General features: G+C 46.8%; 2 protein-coding genes across 9 annotated transcripts in view; one reads left to right on the forward strand and one right to left on the reverse strand.

Moving 5' to 3' along the window:
* The window catches only part of FBXO15 (F-box protein 15), a 210,535-nt gene extending 204,035 nt beyond the window's left edge, over window positions 1-6,500 (reverse strand). For 3 of the 7 annotated variants that reach the window (XM_089895316.1, XM_089895319.1, XM_022559991.2), the window contains exon 1: window positions 5,897-6,496. In XM_089895316.1, coding sequence (XP_089751442.1) covers window positions 5,897-6,039 — 143 coding nt within the window. In that variant the 5' untranslated portion in view covers window positions 6,040-6,496. Of the gene's footprint in view, window positions 1-5,896 lie in introns of all 7 variants that reach the window. The other 4 variants (XM_089895318.1, XM_089895317.1, XM_089895321.1 and 1 more) reach the window with 4 other exon arrangements.
* Window positions 6,501-6,656: 156 nt separating this feature from the next.
* Window positions 6,657-22,947, forward strand: TIMM21 (translocase of inner mitochondrial membrane 21). 2 transcript variants are annotated; one of them, XM_022559995.3, is made up of 6 exons: window positions 6,668-7,292; window positions 10,773-10,835; window positions 10,931-11,028; window positions 13,280-13,353; window positions 13,440-13,545; window positions 13,641-22,563. In XM_022559995.3, the coding sequence occupies exons 1-6, from the start codon at window positions 6,992-6,994 to the stop codon at window positions 13,734-13,736; spliced, it is 738 nt and encodes a 245-aa protein (XP_022415703.1). In that variant the 5' UTR covers window positions 6,668-6,991; the 3' UTR covers window positions 13,737-22,563. The 2 variants fall into 2 exon arrangements, with proteins under 2 accessions (XP_089751448.1, XP_022415703.1); XM_089895322.1 differs by lacking the exon at window positions 10,773-10,835 and having other exon boundaries at window positions 6,657-7,292; window positions 13,641-22,947.
* The last annotated feature ends 970 nt before the right edge of the window (window positions 22,948-23,917 follow it).

A 23,917-nucleotide genomic window follows, 5' to 3' on the forward strand; every position in this document is an offset into this window, starting at 1 on the left:
AGAATGAAATCCACACGGACAGATCTGAACAGAGGGTGGCCCTCAACCCCAAGCATAACCTGCTCTTAGGAGGCATGGGGAGTGTATCACCCATGGACTCGGAGTAGCCTGGTGCCTGCCACGGAGATGGACACGCCAACATGTACATGTCAGCAAGCGCTCAAGTCGCCTGACGATGCCCCAGGTGATTCTGACCAGCCAGAGAATGAGCTTCTCTTCCCTTAACAGATTTTTCTCTTCAGAAACAAGCATAATGGCTGGCACACAGTAAGCCCTCAATAAACATGAGATATCCTCTGCACGCTGGCACCTCAACCCAGGAGAGGCTGAATACAGGAAACCATTCCAGATCCTGCTGCTCCCCATGCCTCTCCATCCCAGCTTCAGCAAAAGGCACTCAGGCGCTCTTCATCTTATCTGACTTCCTAGCCAGATGCAGAGCAGTAGGGAAAGCGCAAGGAGAAATGCTAATCTGGAGAGCTTTGCAACGCCCTCTCCCCCTTTGGCCAGAGAACTCCACCTGTGCTGTAATTTTATACTTCTGTTGTTTCAGCAAAGATTTCCACAGTAGAAAAGCTTTAAGTCCATTGCCCTGGCTCTAACAGTAATCAGAGGTAAAATACAATTTCCTAATTGTATTAATTTCCTAGGGCTGCCTTAACAAAGTACCTTAAACTAGGTGGCTTATTGTCTCACAGACCTAGGGGCCAAATGCCCAAAATCAAGGTGCTGGGAGGGCCATGCTCCCTCCCAAGACTATGGGACAGAATCCTTCCTTGCCTCTTCCAGCTTCTGATGGTTGCTGACAATCCTTGGTGTTTCTTAGCTCATGGCAGCTAAGCTAACTCACTCCAATCTCTGCTCTCTCCTTACAAAGCCATCTTCCCTCTTTGTGTGTGTGTCTTCCTATAGAACAGCAGTCACATTCAATTTAGGACCCACCCTAATCCAGCATGACCTCATCTTAACTAATTACATCTGCAGAGACCCTATTTCCAAATAAAGTCACATCCTAAGGTTCTGGGTGGACATGAATTTGCGGGGGGAGATGGGGGCACTATTCAACATGATACACAATTTTTTTAAGTATTTTTAAATGATTTAAAAGCATTCCTTATTTTAAGTGGTTAACTAATCCTGCAAACTCTATATGACCTGTGTTACAGATTCAACGAAAGGTTTCTGACACTTAGGCTTTAAACAAAAGGAATTTCTTTTACCCGTCCGTCAAATAATAACAATATCTACCCAGAGTCCCCAGGTGGTGACCCTTAGACCACTACAAGTGTGAAGGGTCGTGCCGAGAAGTCTAAGAGTCTAGACACACACTGATGAAGACTGATGAAGGACTCTCCCTGATATGCTATTTTTTAACTTAAATGAACACTGCTGTGGTTGATCAAATATAAATTTGTCTAGAAGCATTAGTAAATTGATAACAGCTTTTTGCCATTACGTATTTCCTCAATCAAAAGATGCCCCAAAAAATCAAAACTATTACCCTAAACCTTTCCAAGGGAACTGAAGAAAAGTAAATCAATACAATCTATTGATCAGTTTCAATCTAGCAAGTTAGCAAAGACCAAATAAATGATAAGGACAAGGGCAGCTCTGCTGCAGACAAACAGGCATTCTCCTTCACTGCTGGGACCACAGGTTGGTGCAAACACTATGGACAGCCAAGTCCTTAAAAGGCACGTGTTTTTTTTAAGCCAAGAATCTCACATCTAGAAATATAACCCAAGGCAAAAAAACGAGCCCAAAGACTTCACTCAGGAATGTCCATCTCAAACCTGTCTGCACCTGGAAAAGTACCAGAAACTGTATAGACATCAGTTAAACCCCACGACCTCTGTAAAGTGAGCCACGTTCAGCCAATAAAAAGGGACAGTTTCAATACAGGTGGAAGTGTTTGCACAAAAACAAGTTCGTGACATCTCCCAGATGTCTGCACAGCCAGCTCCCTCACCTCCTGGATACAGGCCGCCATTCAAATGTCACTGTATCCCTGAGATCTTCTAGCCATACTCTCTAAAAACTCTAATCCATATCGCGCGCGCGCACACACACACACACACACACACACACACTGCCCCCCCAGCACCTACCGCCATCCGACACCACTCATTTTGCTTGTCTACCTTGTTTGCTGTCATTGGGGTGTAAGCACCATGCTGGCAGGTCTTTTGCACGAGTTTTGTTCCCTGCTGATTCCTCAGCACCCACAACATGCCCAGCATGCAGAAGGCATTCGATAAATATCTGCTAAATTAATAACATCAACTGAAAAAGGCTGTATCAGTATGTACTAGATAATCTGATTTTTGTATTTCTCTCTTAAGGGAAAATGTAAACACATACATACAAAGAAAAGCGAACTTCGAGGAAAGCTAACAAGGTATTAACCGGTAATACATCTGATTCACAAGTTTATGGAATTACAGGTGGTAGTTTTTAAACGGGGGTTGGAAGATTGAAGGGACAGAACACCATGTACTTTCTAATGTTTCTTAATATACTGAAAATGTAATGAATTGTGGGGGTTTTGTTGCTTTAAAACTGAGAGCCCATATACAAGAAAGTTTGGGAGCACAGTTTCACAGCACCATCCTTTAGGCTGGAGCCGTGGTTTTCAAAGGCCTACACAGCATTCTGGGTACCAGGCCCCCCGAAATCTTGGAGCACAGCCTGCAGAAAGCACAAAACTTCTTTGAAGTCTCTTATTTAATATTAAAAGTTAATGCAAATATTGCATTCTACTGGATATCTTATCAGTGTTTGTCTTATCATAAAAATGTATTATATGACTCACCAGTTATTTAACACTTTCCCCCAAAGCTGTTACATTAATTTTCCACGTCAGGAAGGCGCCCCCTGCCCACTGGCTCCTATGTGTTCGAAAAGTACAGCCTATTTGTTGCTGTTTTGTTTTTCCATAATTAAAATAGATCTCCTGAGTCCCTCCTTTCCAGAGCAGAAGACTAAGTCTCTAACGAGGCAGCCAACAGTGACTTCTTCAAGGTCCCAAGCTAGAGGTCAAGAGCCCCAGGACCCTCCCCTCCTGACTGTCCTCCAGAGCTCCTTCCACCGTGTTACTATAGTTACTATACATCTTATCAGTATGGATTCTGGTACCATTGAAAGCACATCTCCATTTCTCCATAAAAAAAACTAACTGCACATTTTTAAGGGCCACACAATTAACAATCAGTAAGTCCCATGCATGTGCTCATGGAGCTTGATCCCTAGCAGGGCCCTGTGGGGCTCCTGGACACAAAGCCTTTCTGTGCCCCCCATTTCTTTGATTATAGGAAATAGCCTTCATCCAGCCTCCTTGACCTTCCCTGAGTTCCAACGGGCAGATTCAAACAGTTGTTAATTAGGGAAGGGAGGGGATACAAGACAAGCGAGAAAAAGTCAAGGAAAACAATAGTTCAGCCTTGGGGCAAGGTCCTGGTGCCCCATCAATGGGTACACACATCTTTGAGCTGTTCTGCAGATGCTAAAACGTCCTCCAGGTGGGAGAAGTTAACCATTAACGAAGGCATGCTGCCCACAAGTACCCACCGAGACACCAGACCAGTTGGAACCAGGTTGATGATGCCGACTCCCACTTACCTCACCACCAACCAATCAGAACAATGTCCACAAGCTGATTACGCCCTCTTTAAACCATTACTATAAAACTTCTCACTACCCTCTGGAAGGGGGTCACAGTTTTCGGAGGCGCTAGCCCCCTGTGTTCCCTCTTCGCCTGGCAAAGAAATAAAGCCACTTTTTTTCTTTCCTCCTAAATTCTGTCTCTGTATTTCTACTTGGCACCGGTGTATAGAAGCCAAGATTTCAGCAACAAGCTCTGTACCTCTACAAAGTTAAGTACACATTTAGCTGATATAATTAGTAAGATGACATTTAGTTTAAAACCGCCTTTTTTCAAGCGACAAACTTTACCTGATTGCTTTCAATTAAGTTTGGTATTTTAAAAACCTACTTTCTGGGCCTGATTTTTAATATCTGACAAATCAAAGAAATTAGACCAAGTAGAAATTAAGCCAACTTGATATGCTTTCTGCTATATTTCTTACAGTTTAAGGTATTTATTTATACAAATTCACATTTTGGGTTAAATAGGTTGACACATATCACACATTTTGTGTGATTCCTTGTTAAGAACTAATTCTTCTGCACTGAGACGTTAAAAATAACCACCTATGTAGACCATAATCATTCTTAGGAGCTGACTTTTCTTTACCAAAAAGAACTTACATCTCACCAAATCACAGGTTGAGGTGCAGACTCCCAAGCCAGGCATAATTACAGGCATTCTAATTACATCATTTCAACAAAAAGTTCACTCAACTTTCAAAGTAATAAAAGATTCATCGTATAACAGTCATTTCGCTTCCACTAAAAGCACATTATATATAAAGACTACTTTTAGTAATAGTGGCAAATTAATGTAAAGTTCAAGCTTCCTATTTTAAATTCCTGTCTTTCTCTCCTACATAACAGAAATTTTGCAGGCATTGTCACCATTTTGTCACGAGGCTTGTGATATGTCTAGCATTACAGCTATTCTCAAGAACCAACTATTACCGTAATACCAAGGCAGAGGGCCCTGCTTCTGAAACCAGTGTAAGTAGGGTTAGCAGATCCCAGGATGGACAGAGGACACAGTCCTGGAGATTCAGGGGAAAAAATATACCTTAATTAGTTGAGCTGGTAAGTAACAGAATACTTTTCTATGCTTAAACATAGACATCTGGTTTGCTAGAAGGCATATTATGCCTGACTTTTTATATCTATAAATGGAGAATACCTACAAGGAAAAAGTCCTCAAGAATGCAAACGGTCCTTAGCATTATCCCTCCACCTGGTAATCTAACTGGGATGATGCGTGCAGAGTTGGGACCAGCTCAGAAAGAGGGATTTAACAAGGCATCACGACAGCACGTGGATATTTCTGACAAACTGGATCACTTGCTTTGAGAAGTGAGCCATTATCCTTGGAGTTAAGCTGAAGTTCCTTTTGGAAAGCAGCTGCCGGCTCCCACTACCCGCTCCTTCCCCAGCTCACTCCTCGAAGTTGCCTTCTCTCACTGTGGAAGAGGACCACCCTTCAGGCCCATGGTACCCCAAGAGAAATGGAACCGAGACGAGCCTCCAGACACCAGAACAAAGAACACCCCACGCCCCCGCGCTTGGGCATGAAAACGGCATTAGAGGATTAGAGGTTGAGCACCAAGGGGTAACTGTCTAGAAGGCATCCCTCCAGGGTTTGCTTAGAAACTCAGACCAGGCCTTGACGTCGGAGGTGCAGCTCCCAGACCAACCTGCCTAACAGAGTTACCTGGTTAGGGGTTGAGTCCTCCGTTCGTGAACTGGGAGCGGGAGAGAAAACCGATAATGTTTGATAAGCAGAATCTACTTCTCTAAGTTATAAAGTCATAAAAAAGACAAAAGGTGACTCCCGGTCCCAGAATTAGGAAGCAACTTTGGGAACGCGTTCTGGAGGGGACCCTGCCAGCGAGCCGCGGGTGGAGCGCGGAGTTGCGCACCAGTCCCCGCAGGTGAGCGCGTTCACGCGGCGGCTCACCGCGAGGGCTGCTCAGGGTTGCGGGGCTCGCACGCCGCCGTTCCCCGCAGGGCCCACTAACTGAACGAACTGAGGAAATACTCCCGGGAAGCTCCTCTACTTGTATCATGACTTGGGGTAACCCCACGCTTCCAAGTTTTAGAGCCTTCCTCCCGCCGTCCTTCCAGACCTTTCCCGCGCTAAAAGGAGCGGCGAGCGACTCGCCACGGCGGAACCAACGAAAATAAAGGGAAAGGGAGGCGGGGGAGTGAGGGGCTTTCCTCGCAGGGGCTCCCCGGGCGCGCGCCCCCCGAGAGTCACCTGAACCCCGAGCCCCCGGCTGCCTTCCCCGCTCTCCCGCGGGCCGAGCCGTCGCCGCCGAGGGGCGGGGGCCGCGCCATGAGGCCGCGCCAGGACGGTTGCAGTTGCCGGCCGCGTCCGGTCGCCATGGAGACCCAGCGCATATGCTGCTCGGCGCGCTCCTCCTTCCGGCCGTCGCACCGCCCCGGGCCACGCCCACCCTACGCCAGCGCGCGCCCCATGCGCGTGCGCAGAAGCGGGGCAGGGCCGAGGACAATACAGCTTTTCCACGGGCTCCAGGAGCGGTTCTAGAAACTTCCGGGGCCCGGCTTCTACGCACGCCCGACGTGCTGACGCCGAGGACGCCTCGCGGCCGCGTGGGCTTTGTGGTGGCTTTGTCCCTTCCCACCGGCTGGCTCTGGGGTCATTTGCGCGGTTTCCTGTCTGGTTTCCTTAGGAAGAACAAACGCAAAGGCTACATCATCTGCCCATAAGGAACATGATAGCGACAATCAGAACGAGAATTTCTGTTTATAGGGGGCTCTCTAGGGGTCGCAGGAACAAGCAGTTTATAATTGCTAACTTGACTTTTCAAGTTCTATTTGAATTAGCGCCAGGGGCACAAACCCCGCCCACCACCAACACGGCCCCGCCTTCTTGTCGCGCCAGGTACTGCGGCGCGTGCGCAGGGGCCCGCGCAGGGGAGTCTGGGAGGCGGCGAGAGATCAGCGCGCGCTCTGGCCGCCTTGCACTGTGGGCGATGTAGTCCTTGTGCCTTCCCCGCTGCGGCAACTCTGGGAGAAATGACGCCCTCAAACTACTATTCCCAGGACTCCTAGGGGTTTCCCCGGTTGCTTTGCAAAGGCCTGACGGGGATGGGGTGAATGTCAGCATAGAAAGTAATCGAATCACTTTAATTCCAGTAAAAAGAGGGCCGAAGAGAAGGGAAGGAGGACATCAACTCTTTTCGGGAGACTTTATCTTGATTTACGTTGCTGGAGCCAGAATTATTGGTGTGAACGCGAGGACTGGAGTCCGGGCTGGGTGTGTGGTGGGTAGTGAAGGTTTGCTCGTCACAGCTGGCATCTTCCCTAAGCGGAGCGGCTTTCCGGGAACATGATTTGTACTTTCCTACGAGCTGTACGGTGTACAGAGAAGCTGCACAGGTCCTCGGGGGAGCGGTTGTTTTTGGCACACTTTGTACTTAACAAAGCGTGCTTGAAGACTGAGCCCAATTGGAGATGGGAGCCGCGAGGGCAGAAGAGAACCGTGCGACCTAGGTGTCTTTTGGGAGTCACCCAGAAAACCATCTGGACGCAAGGACAGAGCCCGCAGAGAGCGAAGGAGGACGGCAGCAAACAAGTGTCTGTGCACAGAAGTCAGAGCGGGGAAACCGCCATCTCAACGTCACAGAAAGGTAAAAGGGAAGTCCCTGTAACGGTCAGTCTTTCAGCAAACGTGATGAGAGCTGCCAGTGCCCTTTTACACAAGTTCAGTGCTAAGAATAAACAGTTCACACAAATTAAAAGGTAGAACCGTTAAACACAGTTTAGAACCAGAGAATACAGGCCCACAATTTTCTTCACAGATCTGAACTCAGATTTGAAAGTTGGTTTTGATATAACTTTGCTGAATTATGTCTATAAAATTTTTCTCAACTTTTCTTAGTTTGGTGACAGCTATATAAAACTTAACCATTGTTTAGAACTTTATAATAAACGAGTAGATTTCCCAGATGTTAGTTCATCTCATTTGAGCCTCAAATTTACTGTTTCAGACAGACATTAGTACTCATTAGTATGTATAAGGCATATTTCCCCAATTTCACACAACTAAAAATTAAATGCAGATTTTCCCAGTCTCAGTTTTCTGATATCCAGGACAACCACTCCTGTATCTTTAGTCTTTCAGAATAGCACTGCCTCTGGCATTCCCCCTTAGATGTGATACTGCTTTTGATTTACTATTTTGGTCAGTAAGAGGCAGTTTCACAGGCTTTCATTGGACTTTACCCATTATGGTAGCTTTTAATCTGCCTCAAGGGAACTAAAGTAGGGACTGTTGTTGCCAATTACTGAGAATGTCCATTCCAGTTATACGTTGGGAATCAGGGAAATGACTGCCAGGTAAGTCCATGGCCCAGCTGTGAACCTTTTACAAGCCAGGCTCTTTATTATACAGCCACCATACGTACATAACAGAGGGACCATAATGACTCCTTGGGGTATTGATGTCAGCTCAGACTCTGTCCAGCAGACCTTGAAGTGTTTGGGTGTCCCCCTTTTCCAGCATACAGTCACCAAGTGAATGGCCGTAGGGCTCAGGTGAAGGACCAGGGGAATCACATATACTTGCTCAGTATAGAATCTGGCCTTCCTTCGGTAAATGGATTCCAGGTCTGAAGACTGATTCACATCCAGAAATTGAGCCGTTCATTATCATGGTTGCTCCCACCTGGCTTCAATGCCACGGCCGTCCCCATGGCATCAGGGCGCTTTGTTCTGTAACGCTGTGAAGTGTTTTCCAGGCCCTCCTACAGGACAGTCGGCTGGTGGATTTTGCCCTCGGTGTATTATACCCCCTGGAGCATGCCCAGAGTTTGCCATGGCAGTTCTGTCATTTTTACTTCACTTAATGTGGATCACGCTCTCTCCATCTTTCCAAGAGCGAACGTAGCCATGCACCAGCTCCCAGGCTGCTTGTCAGACTTGAGTTTTTGCTCAGAGGAGAGTACTGCCCCTGTTGATCACCTCTCACTTGTCCAGTTCTGTATTCTGTGACCCTTCACGCTGCCGTTAGGATACAGCCGGCTCTGCTGGTGGGGCTTCCAGCCCCTTTGGGGATGGCCCGTTTCCTCTTTCCTCCCAGTTATGTTGTAACCTGGCCAGAGCACATGTCTCGCTAGATGGAAGCCCCCGCCAGGTCTTCAAGGAGGAAGAAGAGCTAGCCTTTAACTGGGAGGCGTGAGCTGCTGCTTCACGCCGGAGGGTTCAGGAGAACCTGCGGACTCAAGATTCTGGAGTGCGTCAGCCTTGATACCCCCTTGCCAAGCTGCAGGCTCCCTCTCTTCCCAAGTCACGGACCTTGGCCTTGGCACAAGAGACCTGGTGGGGTGAGAGTCCAGCCTCTCTGCTACTCTTTTGCCCTGGGTCTGGTCCTCAGCTTTTTCTGCCCTCTGGGTGCAACAAAGGAGTCTCCTGGTTTGCTGTGGAGGAGGCGTCTGACTTTCACACTTGACCTTCATTGGTGATCAGTTATCTCGTCCTCTCACTACCTTTCTCCAGTGCATTGGCAGCCTGCTACCACAGCCATCCAGTCCGAGTCCTTGTAATTGCTTATTCCCCCTAAATTCCCCAAACGCAACACCCATCAGTGCACTCCCTCCCACCGGTGCTCCAGGCCACCAGCGGTGAGAGCCGCGGCAGTTGTGCGACCACTCCCTGCCGGGCCTGAGCTCCTCCTGCCACCAGGGACGAGTCCTCGAGGCCAGCCGGTGGCCAGTGATCCAGCTCTAAAATCCCAGTTTGGAGCTGCTCCCTAGGACCACTCCTGTAGCCCCGTCGTAGGGCGCGTTCCAGGGAAGCAGACTCAGTGGGGTCTGTGGGCAGGAGGTTTGGGGGCCTCCCGTGGGGAGGCTGGGCTGGGCAGAGGGAGAAGATGAAGCACGGGGCGTTTGCGATAGGGCCTCCGCCAGTCCTGCAGGAGCTCAGGGGCCCTTGCAGTCCTCTCATCTCAAGGTGTGGGGCTTGGGCACCAGCCAGGCACTGGGTGTGGGGAGGGCCAGGGCCTTGGATGCAGGGATTCCGCCAGCCAGCAGCCATGTCAGCTCCCCGCACCGGGGGTAACGGGAGCCTCGGTCCTGCGGGGAGCACGTGGGTGGTCACCACACACCCCTCATTGCAGAGGCAGATGGCAGGAGGGGTTTTGTGTGAAAGTATACGGTCTGAAAGGGTCAAGAAGAGGAAGGGAGACGATGAGCAGCTTCTGCTGAAGAGTAACGTGATGCTTAAACAAACTTCGAGAACGCGTGGGCTGAGTGATACTCGGTGCGGGCTTTGCACGTAGTACATACAGTCGATGTTTGTGGTTGAATAAACGGGGAAGAGCCTTCCCGAGAGCCTAAGCGAAGCAGCGGTGAGTGTGCCGGGCGGGAATCGGGAGCAAAGGTGTTGGGGCAAAGGCCTGATCTGGGTCACGGGGAACGTCGCGGCTCCTGACCAGCGCGGCGTGCCGTGTTCTCAGCGTGCCGCCGGGCTCACAGCGGGCAGCTACTGCGCATTAAGTGTGTTTTGTGAGCTCGGTAGAGAATAGAATGAGATGGGTTATTTAAAAAAAGAGGAAGTGCAGTATCTGTGCAGGTTCTTCATTTTCTAAAGCAGTTCGATTCACAAATCTGCCTGGCCAAGCAAAGTCCTGTTCTAAATTCAGTTCTGTTTCACAGCCAGCAGGGTGGCAGGCTGGGAAGGTCACTGACTGTTGAGGGTCGAGGCCCATTTTGACTGCAGCTGACAAAGCCAACACGTCTCTTACTGTGTGAACAGCAGACCGTATCCAGTGGTGCCTAATCAAGGACCGTTGTTTCCACTCAGAGGGACTGGATCACTTGTTCAAAGGGTTTCCTCATCTTAGACAATAAGGAGGCATTAAAATCATAATGCTACCTAAAGTAAAGAATCGATTCCTAAGCCCTGCTCCCAGAATCCTGCTGCGGTTCTTTCAGAAAGTTTCTTCAGGTGGTCCTGATTCACAGAGAGATTTGACAACAGCTGCTCCAGAACATGTACCGACCCCCTCATTAGGTCCTGAGCCCACGTCTCACCTGCTAGAGATCCTGAAGCCAGAAGCATCCCTGCTCACATCCGGCACACGTGTAACCAGTGGTGTTTTCTCTTTACAGTGAAAGAAGCTGGAAGAGATTTTACCTATTTAATAGTGGTGCTTATTGGAATCACCATTACAGGTTGAAAACACAGCAAGTATAAAACCCCTGAATATCTTTTTCATTTTCCATTTGTCTCGCTCTCGCTTTGCTTGAGCTTTTTCTTTGATTTTCAGGTGGCTTGTTTTACACGATCTTCAGAGAACTCTTTTCTTCATCCAGTCCTAATAAGATATATGGGAAAGCCCTAGAAAAATGCAGATTACATCCCGAGGTTAGTCCTCAAGATTGCATTACACAGACTCTGATCAGGGAGAGGAATGTGGTGGTGGGAGGGGCAGGCAGAGGTCACGTGCTAGTTCTGAGACTAGTGGATTTACATAATAATAAAACCGTAGTGGTTGGATTGTGATTACGTTATTAGCTCTTTGTTCTGTACTTGAAATGCTTTGATTACGAGTAGCACCCAAAGGTCCATGCGGCAGTGTTTCCATCCTAAGGGTACAAGAGAGTCGTTTTACTAGTTGTCCTCAATAATAAGTGTTTAGAATATACCAGAGTATTAAACTCACTAGTCTTTTTAAAGCCCTGATTCATAATCTTGCGATCATAATAGTAATTGTTGATGCTTATTGAGAGCATATCATGCACCAAGCACTCTGCTCAGTGTTTGAGCACATCGTCTTTATTGAGTCTCACAAGAACCACTTGTGTTGGGTGCTACTATTATCCTGTTTGCACAAGGAAACTGATATTTAAAGAGATTAAGTAACTCAGCTAAGATGACTGAACCGGTAAGAGGGAGAGCCAGAACCTCAATCCCAGTTTGGGTGATTCCACACTTAGGCTTTTAAGCACAGCCTGCCTGAGCCACGCCCTGGAGGATGCAGATGTGGAAAAGCCGCCTGGATTCTTTTAAGGATCCTGTCCAGAGGAAGCTTTTCATAAGGCTTTCCAGTCACAGACAGAAAGCCCGTGTAGCCCGTGCAGTGCCAGATTTTACTCCTGGGTGGAAAACTTTGGCACTGAAACATCTTACTCATTGACATCTTAATTCTTGTACTTTGAAAGAAAATGGCAGGTGGCATCATAAATATCAGGGCTGTTTCTCACACAGACCAAGGAGTAAATGTCAGAGAAACAGACGTGAGGTCCCTGGGGAGGGGAAGCTTTTGAACCCGCAGATCCTCTCAGCGTCCATGCTCTGCCCTGGGTTTCCCTGGGGCACCACCTCCAAATGCTCCATGAGTGTCTCTAATCTTGTCAGGGCAGAAACGGCAGGAGCTAACGGCCTCTGGCATCTTTCTTTTTACTGGACTCAGGGCAGTCTGAGAACTGTGGAGGAGAAGGCAGAGGGGGAGGTGTCCCTCTGAGTAAGCTGAAACTCAGCAGGGAGTAAAGGAGGTTCCCATTAGAGTTACTGGGAGTCCTAATTACCCCTGACAAGAAACCCTTTACAGGGTCCAGAAATAAACACGAGCAGTAGCATAATTACATGTCAGGGCGCATCTCTAAGAAGAGAGGAAGAGTTGCTGTGTTATTCACAAACTCGGTCTTTCATAGATCTTCAGCATTTTGAACAGAACTTCACAGAATAAACACAAAGAGCGAGGTATTATTAAGGTCATAACTTAATTTGCCGCCTAAAAGAGCTCTATGAAGAATAATTAAACTTCAACAGTTCGATTTTGTTAGGATTTATTAGGGGCCTATTGTCTGCCAGGCACTTTGCTTGGTTGAGAAATAGAAAATACTTATGTTTTGATACAGACATGTTTAATCTATTAAATTATTTGAACAATCGTTTCAGCTACACAGTTCTTAAATATGTCTCATCTTACATATTAGTCTCTATATGTGCCTGAAATTTTTGATACTGAAGATGCCCAACAGACCAAATAAGAAAAATTTCCAGATTTGAAGCAATATTTGTTTTAGTTTGATATCACATTTCTGTTTTTTTTGAAAAGGTTCCGAAGTATTTGCATTTTAAATTCAGTAAAAATTACATTTACACTTCATTGTGAGTTCTCCCATTGGGAATAATGGATTCCTACCTCTAGATCTGGTTTGTTTTAAATAAATCATTACTTGTTTTTATTTGTGTATTTAATAACTAAAAAATTATTTTGATCTCATAGCTTTTAGTATTAGACTCCATTGGGTAAATTTCACTAAAAATGTTCAGACATTTAAATATTTGAACGCTTTGTTACATCGTGTTTCTTTTTGTAAAAGGGGAGTGGAAACAGCTCCACTTCAGCCTAACTGTTCTGAAACTACAAGTAACACCATAAAGTTACCTATTTCATTCTCTGTGCATGAAAAGTTTGAGTGTTAATTATGGGATGATTTTTGCATAATAACTCTTTTCCCAGTTTTCTTATCATTGGAGATATCATTTTGAAAGAGTCCCAGGCTTTTTTTTTTTTTCTAAAATAAACCACTCAGTTTGTCAGAAAATATTTCCCTAGGAAGCTTAAAAAAAGTAGCCCTGACTGAGGAAGCATCACCTTACTTTGCAGGTCCTAAGTGTCTTCGGCGAGCCCCTTAAAGGCTATGGGGAGATGACGAGACGTGGCAGAAGGCAGCACGTCAGGTACTGCAGGCGGCTTGGATTTGAGAGCTTGGGGTGATGTTTAAGTGGGAGGAATTCAGGCTTGTGTGTTATCATTGTCTTGACAGTTTTATTGAATACGTTAAAGATGGGCTGAAACACATGCGTGTGAAATTCTACATCCAGGGCTCCGAGCCCGGGAAGCAAGGAACTGTGCATCTTGAAGTGAAAGAGGTGAGATCGTGTGGGGATGGGGTTTCTTGAACGCAGACTCAACGTAAAGTGCCAAAGAGCAGGGCAACACCTTGATACTCATTATTTTTTTCCAGAACCCAGAAAGTGGCGAATATGAATTTCAATATATATTTGTAGAACTTGAACCATATTCTAGAAGAACTATTGTCATTGAAGATAATCGATCTTAAGACAATTAAAAGAACAAGCAGCCACGTGTTTCCTTACGGATGTGGAAAAATGCACATGAAGGCTCTGATCTTCACAGCCCTCTTCCAGAGTCTATTTCGAATAAAACAGGAAGGAGTGTAGCTCATAAAAGTGAAGGCAACTGGGTAGTTGTTGCATTTAGACAAACTAAATTAGAGGTTTTCTTGTACAGTGAAAAATCATGAAATAGAGCACACCTTATGTTAAATCATTGAATTGCTGATCATGAGCAGTGTTTCTGCTGTACTTAACATCATCTTTTATGATAAGAAATTTTTGTTATTAAAAATTTTACACCACGTAAATAAGAAAATAGCGGTATTTAATGCTTTTTCATGTTGTATAACTGTAAAAAGTCTGAAATAAAATTGAAACTAACAGAAAGATGTCAGAAGCAGCTTCCTTCCACATATTTTGGAATCTGACTTGAGAAACACTTGAAAATATTTGAGAAATATAGGGAACCAAGTGATACACTCTCCAAAATTATCATAGATAGGTGTACGCGTTGCATGTTTTTTATTTGTTGTTTTTTTGTTTTTTCTTTTTGCGGCACGCGGGCCTCTCACTGTCGTGGCCTCTCCCATTGCGGAGCACAGGCTCCGGACGCGCAGGCTCAGCGGCCATGGCTCACGGGCCCAGCCGCTCTGCGGCATGTGGGATCTTCCCAGACCGGGGCACGAACCCGCGTCCCCTGCATCGGCAGGCGGACTCTCAACCACTGCGCCACCAGGGAAGCCCAACGTTGCATGGTTTTTAGTAATCTAGTTTGTCTCATGTTTCCCCCTCTGTGAGTTGGGGTACTTGTGCACGGTAGGACACGTGCACGCTCTAAAGTTGGGTGGACCTGGGCTCTCACCAGGTGTGTGGGCCTCTGCAGGTACCTTAGCGTTATCAGACCTCGCTCTGTCCCATGTACCCGGAGCCAAGTACAGGATACATAAGAGCAGAAACCTGGCAAGTTTGGGTGGAAGAATGATTTTTGAAATACTGTGGTATGCAATCTCAGTTATGGTCTTAATCGTTGTGTCCCTGCAAAATTCATATGTTGAAATTCTAACCCCCAAGGAGCGGGGGGAGGGGTGCTTTGGGAGGTGATTAGGTCATGAGGGTGGAGCCCTCGTGAATGGGATTGGTGTCCTATAAAAGGGACCCCACATTTTCTAATAAAACTTTTTTTGTTACGACAAAAAAAAAAAGGGACCCCACAGAGCTCCTTCACCCCTCCCCCAAGTGAGGACACAGTAGGACATCTGCAGCCTGGAAGAAGGCCTGAGTGTGTCCTTAGCCTAGTCTCAGCCTTAGAGTTTATCTACCTTATTACCCTAAATCCTCAAGCCTCCCCAGACTTTATGCATTAGTATACAGATAGGTCAAAACCCTGTTTTCTGCTCTTCTCCACTATAATAACATTGTGTTCTTTCAGTAGCCTAACTTGTATCTAATTTTACCATTTCGGCTACACCTTTTTCTCCTTCCTGCATACATTAGTTTTAATCCATCCCCTACTCCCTGTTCCCACCGCCCCTGTGTGCTGGGTGCTCCCAGAGGCCTTTGGCCAGGAAGTTAGAATCGGCTTCCACACCAGTCTCTGCCCCTTGTCTCTCCCCAGCTAATCTCCCTCCTCATGGCACAAGAGCCGCTTTCTAAACTCTGGTCTGATTGCGCCCTGTGCCCACTCACATCCTTCAGTGATTCCCAGATGCCCTGAAAACGGTAAATCCCGTCAGGTCCCAGTACTCTGCCTCAGTCCCCTCCCCCTGATCCCCCCTCCCCCAAGCCTAGTCCAGCCACCCTGGACCAGCTCAGACTCCACGGGGCCACTCCTTCAGACCCTTAAGTTCCAAAGTTTCACTGGTAGGCTGTTTTAAGAAGGTTATGTGTGTTTTGCTACTAAACATTCTCAGGCACTTGGAATTTTCTTAATGCTTAATCAGGCCAGTCTTTGGCAGGGTAGGATTTTTCCTCCCCTCAGTGGCAGTTTCAAAAGCCTTCTACAGCATTCCATAAAATTCCTTGGGGTCACAAGGCATTATTTTTGCCCCATAATTGTTGACAGTGCATTTACAGCACACAAAGAAGTAGACTGCCAAATCTCCTGCAGTCCCGGCCGTATGTCTGCAAAGCCAGAAACACCTCTCTTTTTTTGCGGTACGCAGGCCTCTCACTGCTGTGGCCTCTCCCGTTGCGGAGCACAGGCTCTGGACGCGCAGGCTCAGCGGCCATGGCTCATGGGCCCAGCCGCTCTGTGGCACGTGGGGTCCTCCCGGACCGGGGCACGAACCTGTGTCCCCTGCATCGGCAGGCGGACTCTCAACCACTGCGCCACCAGGGAAGCCCACCAGAAGCACCTCTTGCCAGACATTCTCTCCTTGGGTCCTCACAGGTATAGGGGGCTGACTAGGAGCTCTAGTTTTACTGATGGGGAACATGGGGCTTTATTATTCATTGGGAACCAGAAACAGGACTTCTCACTCATCCATTCAGCCTTTTAGAGTCTTTTAACACCTGCTGGGTCCACCTGATGCAGAACAAGAGCGAGGGGTCACTACCCACTAGGGGATTGGGACCAGTCTCTTCTGATTCCCACTTTGTTTCACCTTCCTTTGCGCCTCCCAGACCCTCATAGTATCTCAGAAAGGACATATACACTATATGCCAACCAAAGCAGGAGACAGTGACAATAGAGGGAGCACCGCTAGGGAAATGGTCCAAGCGAAGGTCATGGGGCTGGTGAATACCGGACTCGTCGTAAGAGAAAAGTCAGGACGAGACCTCCGGGAACAGGAAGCCTGGGGCCAAATCACGCTCCACCCACCGAACCGCATAATCCGGGATGAACTCATCCCCTCAAGATCCTCAACTTATTCACATCTTGGGCCTTATAGGGTAACGTTCACAATGTGGACTTGTCTTCCGGGGCCCAGCATTCGGGAGCAAGCAAGAGCATCTGCTACAGCAGCAAGGGGCTCGAGCTCATCCACTCTGGGTGACCTCGGAGCCTGGGATACGAACGGGTTGCTCTGACTCACGTCCTAAGCGTTTAACCTGATGCTGCCTTTCCCATTTCTTTACCTCTTTGCAATTCAGTCTCCTCGTCTCTCAAATGAGGACAGTAATAGCACCTCGTAAGGTGTTTATAAGGATCCCATGTGCTGGTGCAGAAGGCACTTCCTCAGCAGCTGGCAGCTGGTTAGACTGCAGCTGTTGGAGGATCTCGTCTTCCCTTTAGGTTTAGATGGTAGACAGAGGAGGTACCATTTTCATTTTTGTACCGTCAGTTCTTAGAGTATTTGGACGATAGTAGGTTTTCAAAAGTTCTATTAAAACTAAGCCTTAGAAGCATCTATAGATACTTCTAAAACAGGCAACACAATTCTCAGAAGGTGACTTTAAAAGCTGCTGAAGTCCTAGTATGCCAGCTCTAAGAAACAGAAGACTGCAAAAATTATGGCTGCAGTCTTGTCACAGTCCAAAGCATTCCTGCACCAGTAAAACAAAATAACAACTAAAATAACATAAATCTAATGCCTTTAAAAGATTGAAATTCCTCTAGGAGCAGGGTTGGAAAAAGGAAAACATACATTCCTCTTCAGAACACACACACACACACACACACACACACACACACCAGCAAAAGATGGTTCATGGAACAACCAACTTGTAAAACCACTTACTTCATAATATGATAAAACAAAAATGCAAAGAAAAGAAAGTAATATTTTGATCAAATAGTTAGTAGAACCACAGTAAATGCTTTGATTCATGTCTATTGATTTGACCCTAAAGTGTTTTGTGCACTTTTAGAAAAGAACATTTTTGTGGTAAAACATTTCTTTGCAGTGAAAATTGTGTAACTATTTACTCAAAAACTCCAACATAAGCAGCTCAGAATAACCATTGGCATTAACCAGACTCGTTGGCTATTCTGCAATTATCCACGGACTGTGCCAGGTGGCATCCCAGGGCCACCCCTCTTCTCACCACAAGGCATGTGATGCTATCAGCAGTCAGTGATTTACACAGAGCTTGTAAGGAAGGTGCCCCCCATCTCCCCTGACACCCAGACAACTTGCGGAGGCCCTCTGTCCCTCTTCCACCAACATCCCATCTCCAAATCCCCCACCCAACCTAGAAAAAATTAGTGCTTCTGGTTTACAACCATCATACTAAGATCTCTGGTAAATTATAAAATGCCTCTCCTTCTCCTCTTTCTGTTCTCTCCCCTTCTTCATGGAATTAATGGCAAACTTTTGTTAAAAACAGTTAACAGGGGACTTCCCTGGTGGCGCAGGGGTTAAGAATACACCTGCCAATGCAGGGGCACGAGTTCGAGCCCTGGTCTGGGAAGATCCCACATGCCGTGGAGCAACTAAGCCCGTGCGCCACAACTACTGAAGCCCACGCGCCTAGAGCCCGCTCTCCGCAACAAGAGAAGCCACGGCAATGAGAAGCCCGCGCACCACAACGAAGAGTAGCCTCCGCTCACCACAACTAGAGAAAGCCCGCGCGCGGCGATGAAGACCCAACGCAGCTAAAATTAATTAATTAATTTAAATTAATAATTAAAATAATTTATTAATTAAATTAATTTATTTTTGAAAAAGCAGTTAACAGCAATGCAAAGACCTCATGAGATGTTTAACATGTGTCATTTCCATTGATTAAGATCTGAGCCATTTAAAAAATAATAATAAAAGGAAGCATGCCGAAAACGACAAGTTAGTTGAAAAGGTCAAATTCCTCAGCTGGAGAATCCTGACTTTACTGCAGGCAATCGGTATCAATCGGGGCATGTATTGCTCACGTTGTATTTGATAGGTGTTGTAGCATCGAATTACGGGAAGGAGGCAGCACAACAATGAAGAGAAGAATCAAATGACTTGTCAGTCATGATGCTTCAGTCCAGGGGAGCCGTGTTTATGAGAACCCACTGTTCACATTCACGTAGTGTTCCTGCCACGTGAGGACGTGGCAGTGGGAATGTTCATTTATTTAAGCCAAGCTGTCAGTACTGTTTCAGAGAGAAGTAAACAGTATAAAACAAGTGTGTGCTGAGCAAGGCACATGGCTTTCTGCCTACAGAGGAGACACTAAAGGACCATGTACTGACTTCACAAGGACCCAAACAGGCACAGACGATGAAAACCAGCTATTATGTTTTCCCAAGAAGCCACTGTGTGTGATGGGCTGCCAGTAAATGCTGCCAATTTTGTTTAGAAACGATTCAGATAAAAACCATAAACCTATTAAGCTAAATGTCACAGTCATTGGTATCAATTGTATTTAACCTACACTTGTACAAAATGGACATAATACATAAAAATAATATGTCATTTCAAGTAGTTTCAAATAATCGGATTGTAATAGGCTTATTGTTTTTCATGTCAGTTATAAAAATGTTAATTTTTGTCTTTATCGAGCATGACGGCATCATTTGTTTGTGTTATTATTAATACTGATGTATTTTATTTCTAATTTATGTAACCGGGGCATGCCAATGCGTGTGCCCAGCTTCTCATTAGTGATGCCACCTGGCAGCTACCACTCTTGCAGGGCTCGCCTTACGCTCTAACAGTGGGGGACAGGAGTGCAGCCCGTGGCCTGACTGCTTCCGGCCTTTGAAGCGTTCTTGATTTGGTTCCTGTGGTTGTAGCCCCGAGGACGTGTTCTAAGTGGGCTGCTGACACTCCTCCTATACAAAGGCCACCTGCAGACTTCTAGAGGCTGGACTAGAGATTCGGGATTCCAGGGAGGGAAGCACACAGGGGCCACACACTCCAATACCCAGACGACTTCGCACAGAAGATCATCCCCTGGGGAAATGGCAGGATGCAGTCTCTAACTCTCGTTTAAAACCCATCAAGCCTCAGTTTCCCCCACATTCTTCCTCAGTATGTCCCCTTCTCTCCGTCACTCTCCGACTCTCTGTCTGTATTCTCTCCAGCCTCCCTCCTCCCTCCTCCATTTCTCTATCTTCTCCCTATTTGCTCCTTAACAGACTGTAATAAAGACTTACAAACATCTGTGTTCCTTCTTCCTGATTTAAATTGGGCAAGATAGATCTTGTGGGTGTCACTGGATCAGGAGAGGTGAGGATGTGTCTCACCAATTGGAAGAAGTATAGAATTAGAAATGTGTCATTTCATTAAGTCGGTTAAGTGACACCGAGAATCCCACCGATCTTGCACCAGGACCCCATTTTATTCTCAAAGCAGCTGCTCAAAATTTTGTTTTCTTATTTGCAGGGAATAGGTCCAAGGACTCAATCTACTTTTCTTAAAAAGCTATTCCGTTTTATGATCAAGCATTTGGGCTCCGGACTCAGAAAATCTTAACTGAGTTAAAGTCCCAATTTTGCCCACCATTGTGTGATAGGTAATTTACTTCTCTGTAAAATGGAATAATAATAGTGCCTATCTCACAATTTCTTTTGATAATTATGTGTAAAGTGCTTAGAAAACATCTAGGAAGAAACATATCAAGAAGCACACAAGATGGGCTTCCCTGGTGGCGCAGTGGTTGAGAGTCCGCCTGCCGATGCAGGGGACACGGGTTCGTGCCGCGGTCCGGGAAGATCCCACATGCCGCAGAGCGGCTGGGCCCGTGAGCCATGGCCGCTGAGCCTGCGCGTCCGGAGCCTGTGCTCCGCAACGGGAGAGGCCACAACAGTGAGAGGCCCGCGTACCGCAAAAAAAAAAAAAAAAAAAAGAAGCACACAAGAACTTCATAAAGAACAATTTAACATTCTACTGAAGGAGATTAAAAAAAAAAGACTTGAATAAAGGAAAAGGCATCCTCTATTTTGAGGACAACATATGAATTCATTAGTATAGATCATCTCACTGTGCCTGCACATACTAAACACTCAGTAAGTGAAAGAAACATTGAGATTAAGAGTGACAAACCCCCACAGTCCCAACTAGCCCTGTAGCAAGCTCCAGCATGTAGAAACAAAAATGTAAACAAAGGATTGAAAAATAAAGCAGACAGATGGCAAATAAGCATATGAAAAGATGCTCCACATCCTATGTCATCAGAGAAATTCAAATTAAAAACAAATTGAGACACCACTTCACACCTACTAGAATGGCCGAAACGCAGAACACCGACAACACCAAATGCTGGCGAGGCTGTGGAGCAACAGGAACGCTCACTTGTTGCTGGTGGGAACGCACAAGGGTGCAGCCACTTTGGAAGGCAGTTTGGCAGTTCCTTACAAAACTAACCTCTTACAAAACGTATTCTTACCACACAGTTCAGCCATCACGTTTGGCATTTACCCAAAGGAGTTGAAAATTTATGCCCACGGACGTTTACAGCAGCTTTATTCATAATTGCCCAAACGTGGGCATCCTTGTCTTGTTCCTGACCTTAGAAGAAATGCTTGAAGCGTTTCACCGCTGAGTATGATGTTAGCTATGGGTTTGTCAAATATGGTCTTTATTATGTTGAGGTAGGTTCCCTCTATGCCCACTTTCTGGAGAGTTTTTATCATAAATGGATGTTGAATTTTCTCAAAAGCCTTTTCTGCATCTATTGAGATGATCATATGGTTTTTCTCCTTCAATTTGTTAACATGGTGTATCACAATGATTTGCATATACTGAAAAATCCTTGCATCCCTAGGATAAATCCCACTTGATCATGGTGTATGATCCTTTAATGTATTGTTGGATTTGGTTTGCTAATATTTGGTTGAGGATTTTTGCGTCCATGTTCATCAGTGATACTGGCCTGTAATTTTCCTTTCTGTGTGGTATCTTTGTCTGGTTTTGGTATCAGGGTAATGGCAGCCTCATAGAATGAGTTCAGAAGTGTTCTTTCCTCTGCAATTTGTTGGAAGCAACCACGATGTCCTTTAGTAGGTGAATGGATAAGTAAACTGCCGTACATCCAGACAATGGATTATCAGTCAGCATGAAAACGAAATGAGCTATCCAGCCATGAAAAGACATGGAGGAACCTTAAATGCGCCTTACGAAGTGAAAGAAGACAATCTGAAAAGACTCCATACTTTATGATTTCAACTGTATAATATTCTGGAAAAGGCAAAACTATAGAGACAATAAAAAGAGTGGTTGCCAGGGGTTGAGGGGGTGAGTTGGGGGGCGGTTTGAGGCAGGCACGGGGGATGAATAGGTGCAGCACAGAGGATTTTTAGGGCAGTGAAAATACTCCACAGGGTACTGTGATGGACACATGTCATCATACATTTCTCCAAACCTACAGAATCTACTCCAAATAAACACTAATGAGAACTACACCCTTTGGGAGATAAGGATGTGTTACTGTGGGTCCATCAGTTGTGACAAATGTACCATCTGCTGGGGGTGTCGATAACAGGGGAGGCTGTACCCTGCGTGGGGACAGGGGTTTGTGGAATATCTCTGTACCTTCCCCTCTACTTCACTATGAACTTAAAATTGCTCTAAAAAAGTAAAGAGTTGATTTTTAAAATAAAGCAGAAAAATGTCAAAAATAGAGAAGTCAAATTCTGAGGAACTAAAGAAAGGAAGAGCATCTATTAGGGGGTGGCATTGCAATAGACACCTTTTCCATGAGCCGGGCCCAGTGGGGCATGAAGTGACCAGGGGCTCTCGGCCATCAGAGGGCTGAACCGTAAGGTCCCTGGAGGGAAGCGGCTGAAGGTGGGGTAGGAATGTCCGCGTTGTCCCGCCTTAGCTGAGGGTCGGGTCTGCATGAAGGATGCGCAGCGGCGAAGCTCTCGTTCTCCCTGCCGCCTCCTCTCGGCCCTTCCACGCCCCCCCTGAGCTCCCCTTTCCTTCCTTCCGCTGCACTCCCTCTCCCGCTCCCCTTTCCTTCCCTCCGCTGCACCCCCCCTCCCGTCCCCCCTGCCCCTGAGCCTCTCTTTGGTTCTCAGCTCTGCCACTGCTCTGCCTTCCCCTCACAGCCCAGCGCTGCGGCCCCAGGGTTGGTCTCCCAGGTGCCCCCTGTCGCCCTGCCCGAGCCTTGCCCCACCTCCAAGCCTGCTGTCCTGTTTCTTTTGCCTCCCAGAAGCCTCCCCGGGGCCTCACAACAAAGCTGGGATGGAGCCTGGCTACGAGGAGAAAGGGCTGTGGTCAGGAAAATGTTCGCTCCTTTGCTGAGGAGGCTACACCTCCTTCTCCAAGGGCAGGGTACCATTGAGAGGTCTTAAGAAAGAAGGTGACTTGTGTTGAAGATACTCTGGCAGCAAAGTGAAGACTGGATTAACGAGACGAGGCATTAAAAAGAGGGAGGCTCGCTCAGTCTGTGCAGAGGTCGCAGGAGGTGACGGAGGCCTAACGGAAGGGCGATGGACACGGAGACACCGAGGCAGAAGGAGACCAGGGAGATGGTAGGAAGGAGGACTGACAAGGAATGGAAATGTACACAGGAGAGACGGAGACCAGAACCCCGAGGACCAGCTGTGGGCAGGGCCACGCCCCTCGGGGGCTCCAGAGGGAAGACAGCATCCTGCTTGCCTCTGTGCACCTCCGGTGCTCTGGGTGCTCCCTGGCTTGTGCAGCGTCACTCCCATGGCCGCCTCCCTCATCGCATGGCCTCCTTCTCTCTGCGTGTCTCTGCCCCGCCCCTTCCCTCAAAAAGACACTTGTCATTGGGTGTAGAGCCCACCCGTATGGTATGGTCTCATCTCAAGATCCTTGATTACGTCTGCAAGAGACTCTACATTACTCACAAGGACCTACTGTACAGCACAGGGAACTCTGCTCAATATTCCGTAATGACCTACATGGGAAAAGAATCTGAAAAAGAGTGGATACATGTATATGTATAACTGAATCACTTTGCTGTACACCTGCAACTAACACAACATTGCAAATCAACTATACTCCAATATAAAACAAAAAGTTTTAAAAAAAGAGAGACTCTTTCCAATAAGGTCACAATCACAGGGTCCAGATATTCCAACAGGGACATATCTTTTTCCGGGAGAGGCACCATTTAATCCATGACAGGGCCCAAGAATCTGTCATTTTTAATGGATTTATATCCAAGTAACATGGACCAATTGGGAACAACCGGCCAAGGGAACACCCACCGTCGGCTCTACCTGCTGTAGCAAGCTCGTCACTCTCTGGCTTTCCTGTTCATGCTGGTGTCTCTCTAAGGAGGCCATCTTCTTACTGCGGATGAGAGCCTTAGCAGGGGGTCGGTA

Source organism: Delphinapterus leucas, chromosome 14 (assembly GCF_059928025.1).
Source record: "Delphinapterus leucas isolate spDelLeu-1000000601 "Yukka" chromosome 14, BTC_Dleu_Yukka2, whole genome shotgun sequence".
Taxonomy (NCBI): Eukaryota; Metazoa; Chordata; class Mammalia; order Artiodactyla; family Monodontidae; genus Delphinapterus; species Delphinapterus leucas.

Coding starts and splice junctions, on each gene's coding strand:
- TIMM21 (XM_022559995.3), top strand. CDS start 6,992: ATGATTTGTACTTTCCTACGAGCTGTACGGTGTACAGAGAAGCTGCAC. Junction 10,836..10,930: donor TATTGGAATCACCATTACAG/GTTGAAAACACA, acceptor TTTGATTTTCAG/GTGGCTTGTTTTACACGATC. Junction 11,029..13,279: donor AATGCAGATTACATCCCGAG/GTTAGTCCTCAA, acceptor CTTACTTTGCAG/GTCCTAAGTGTCTTCGGCGA.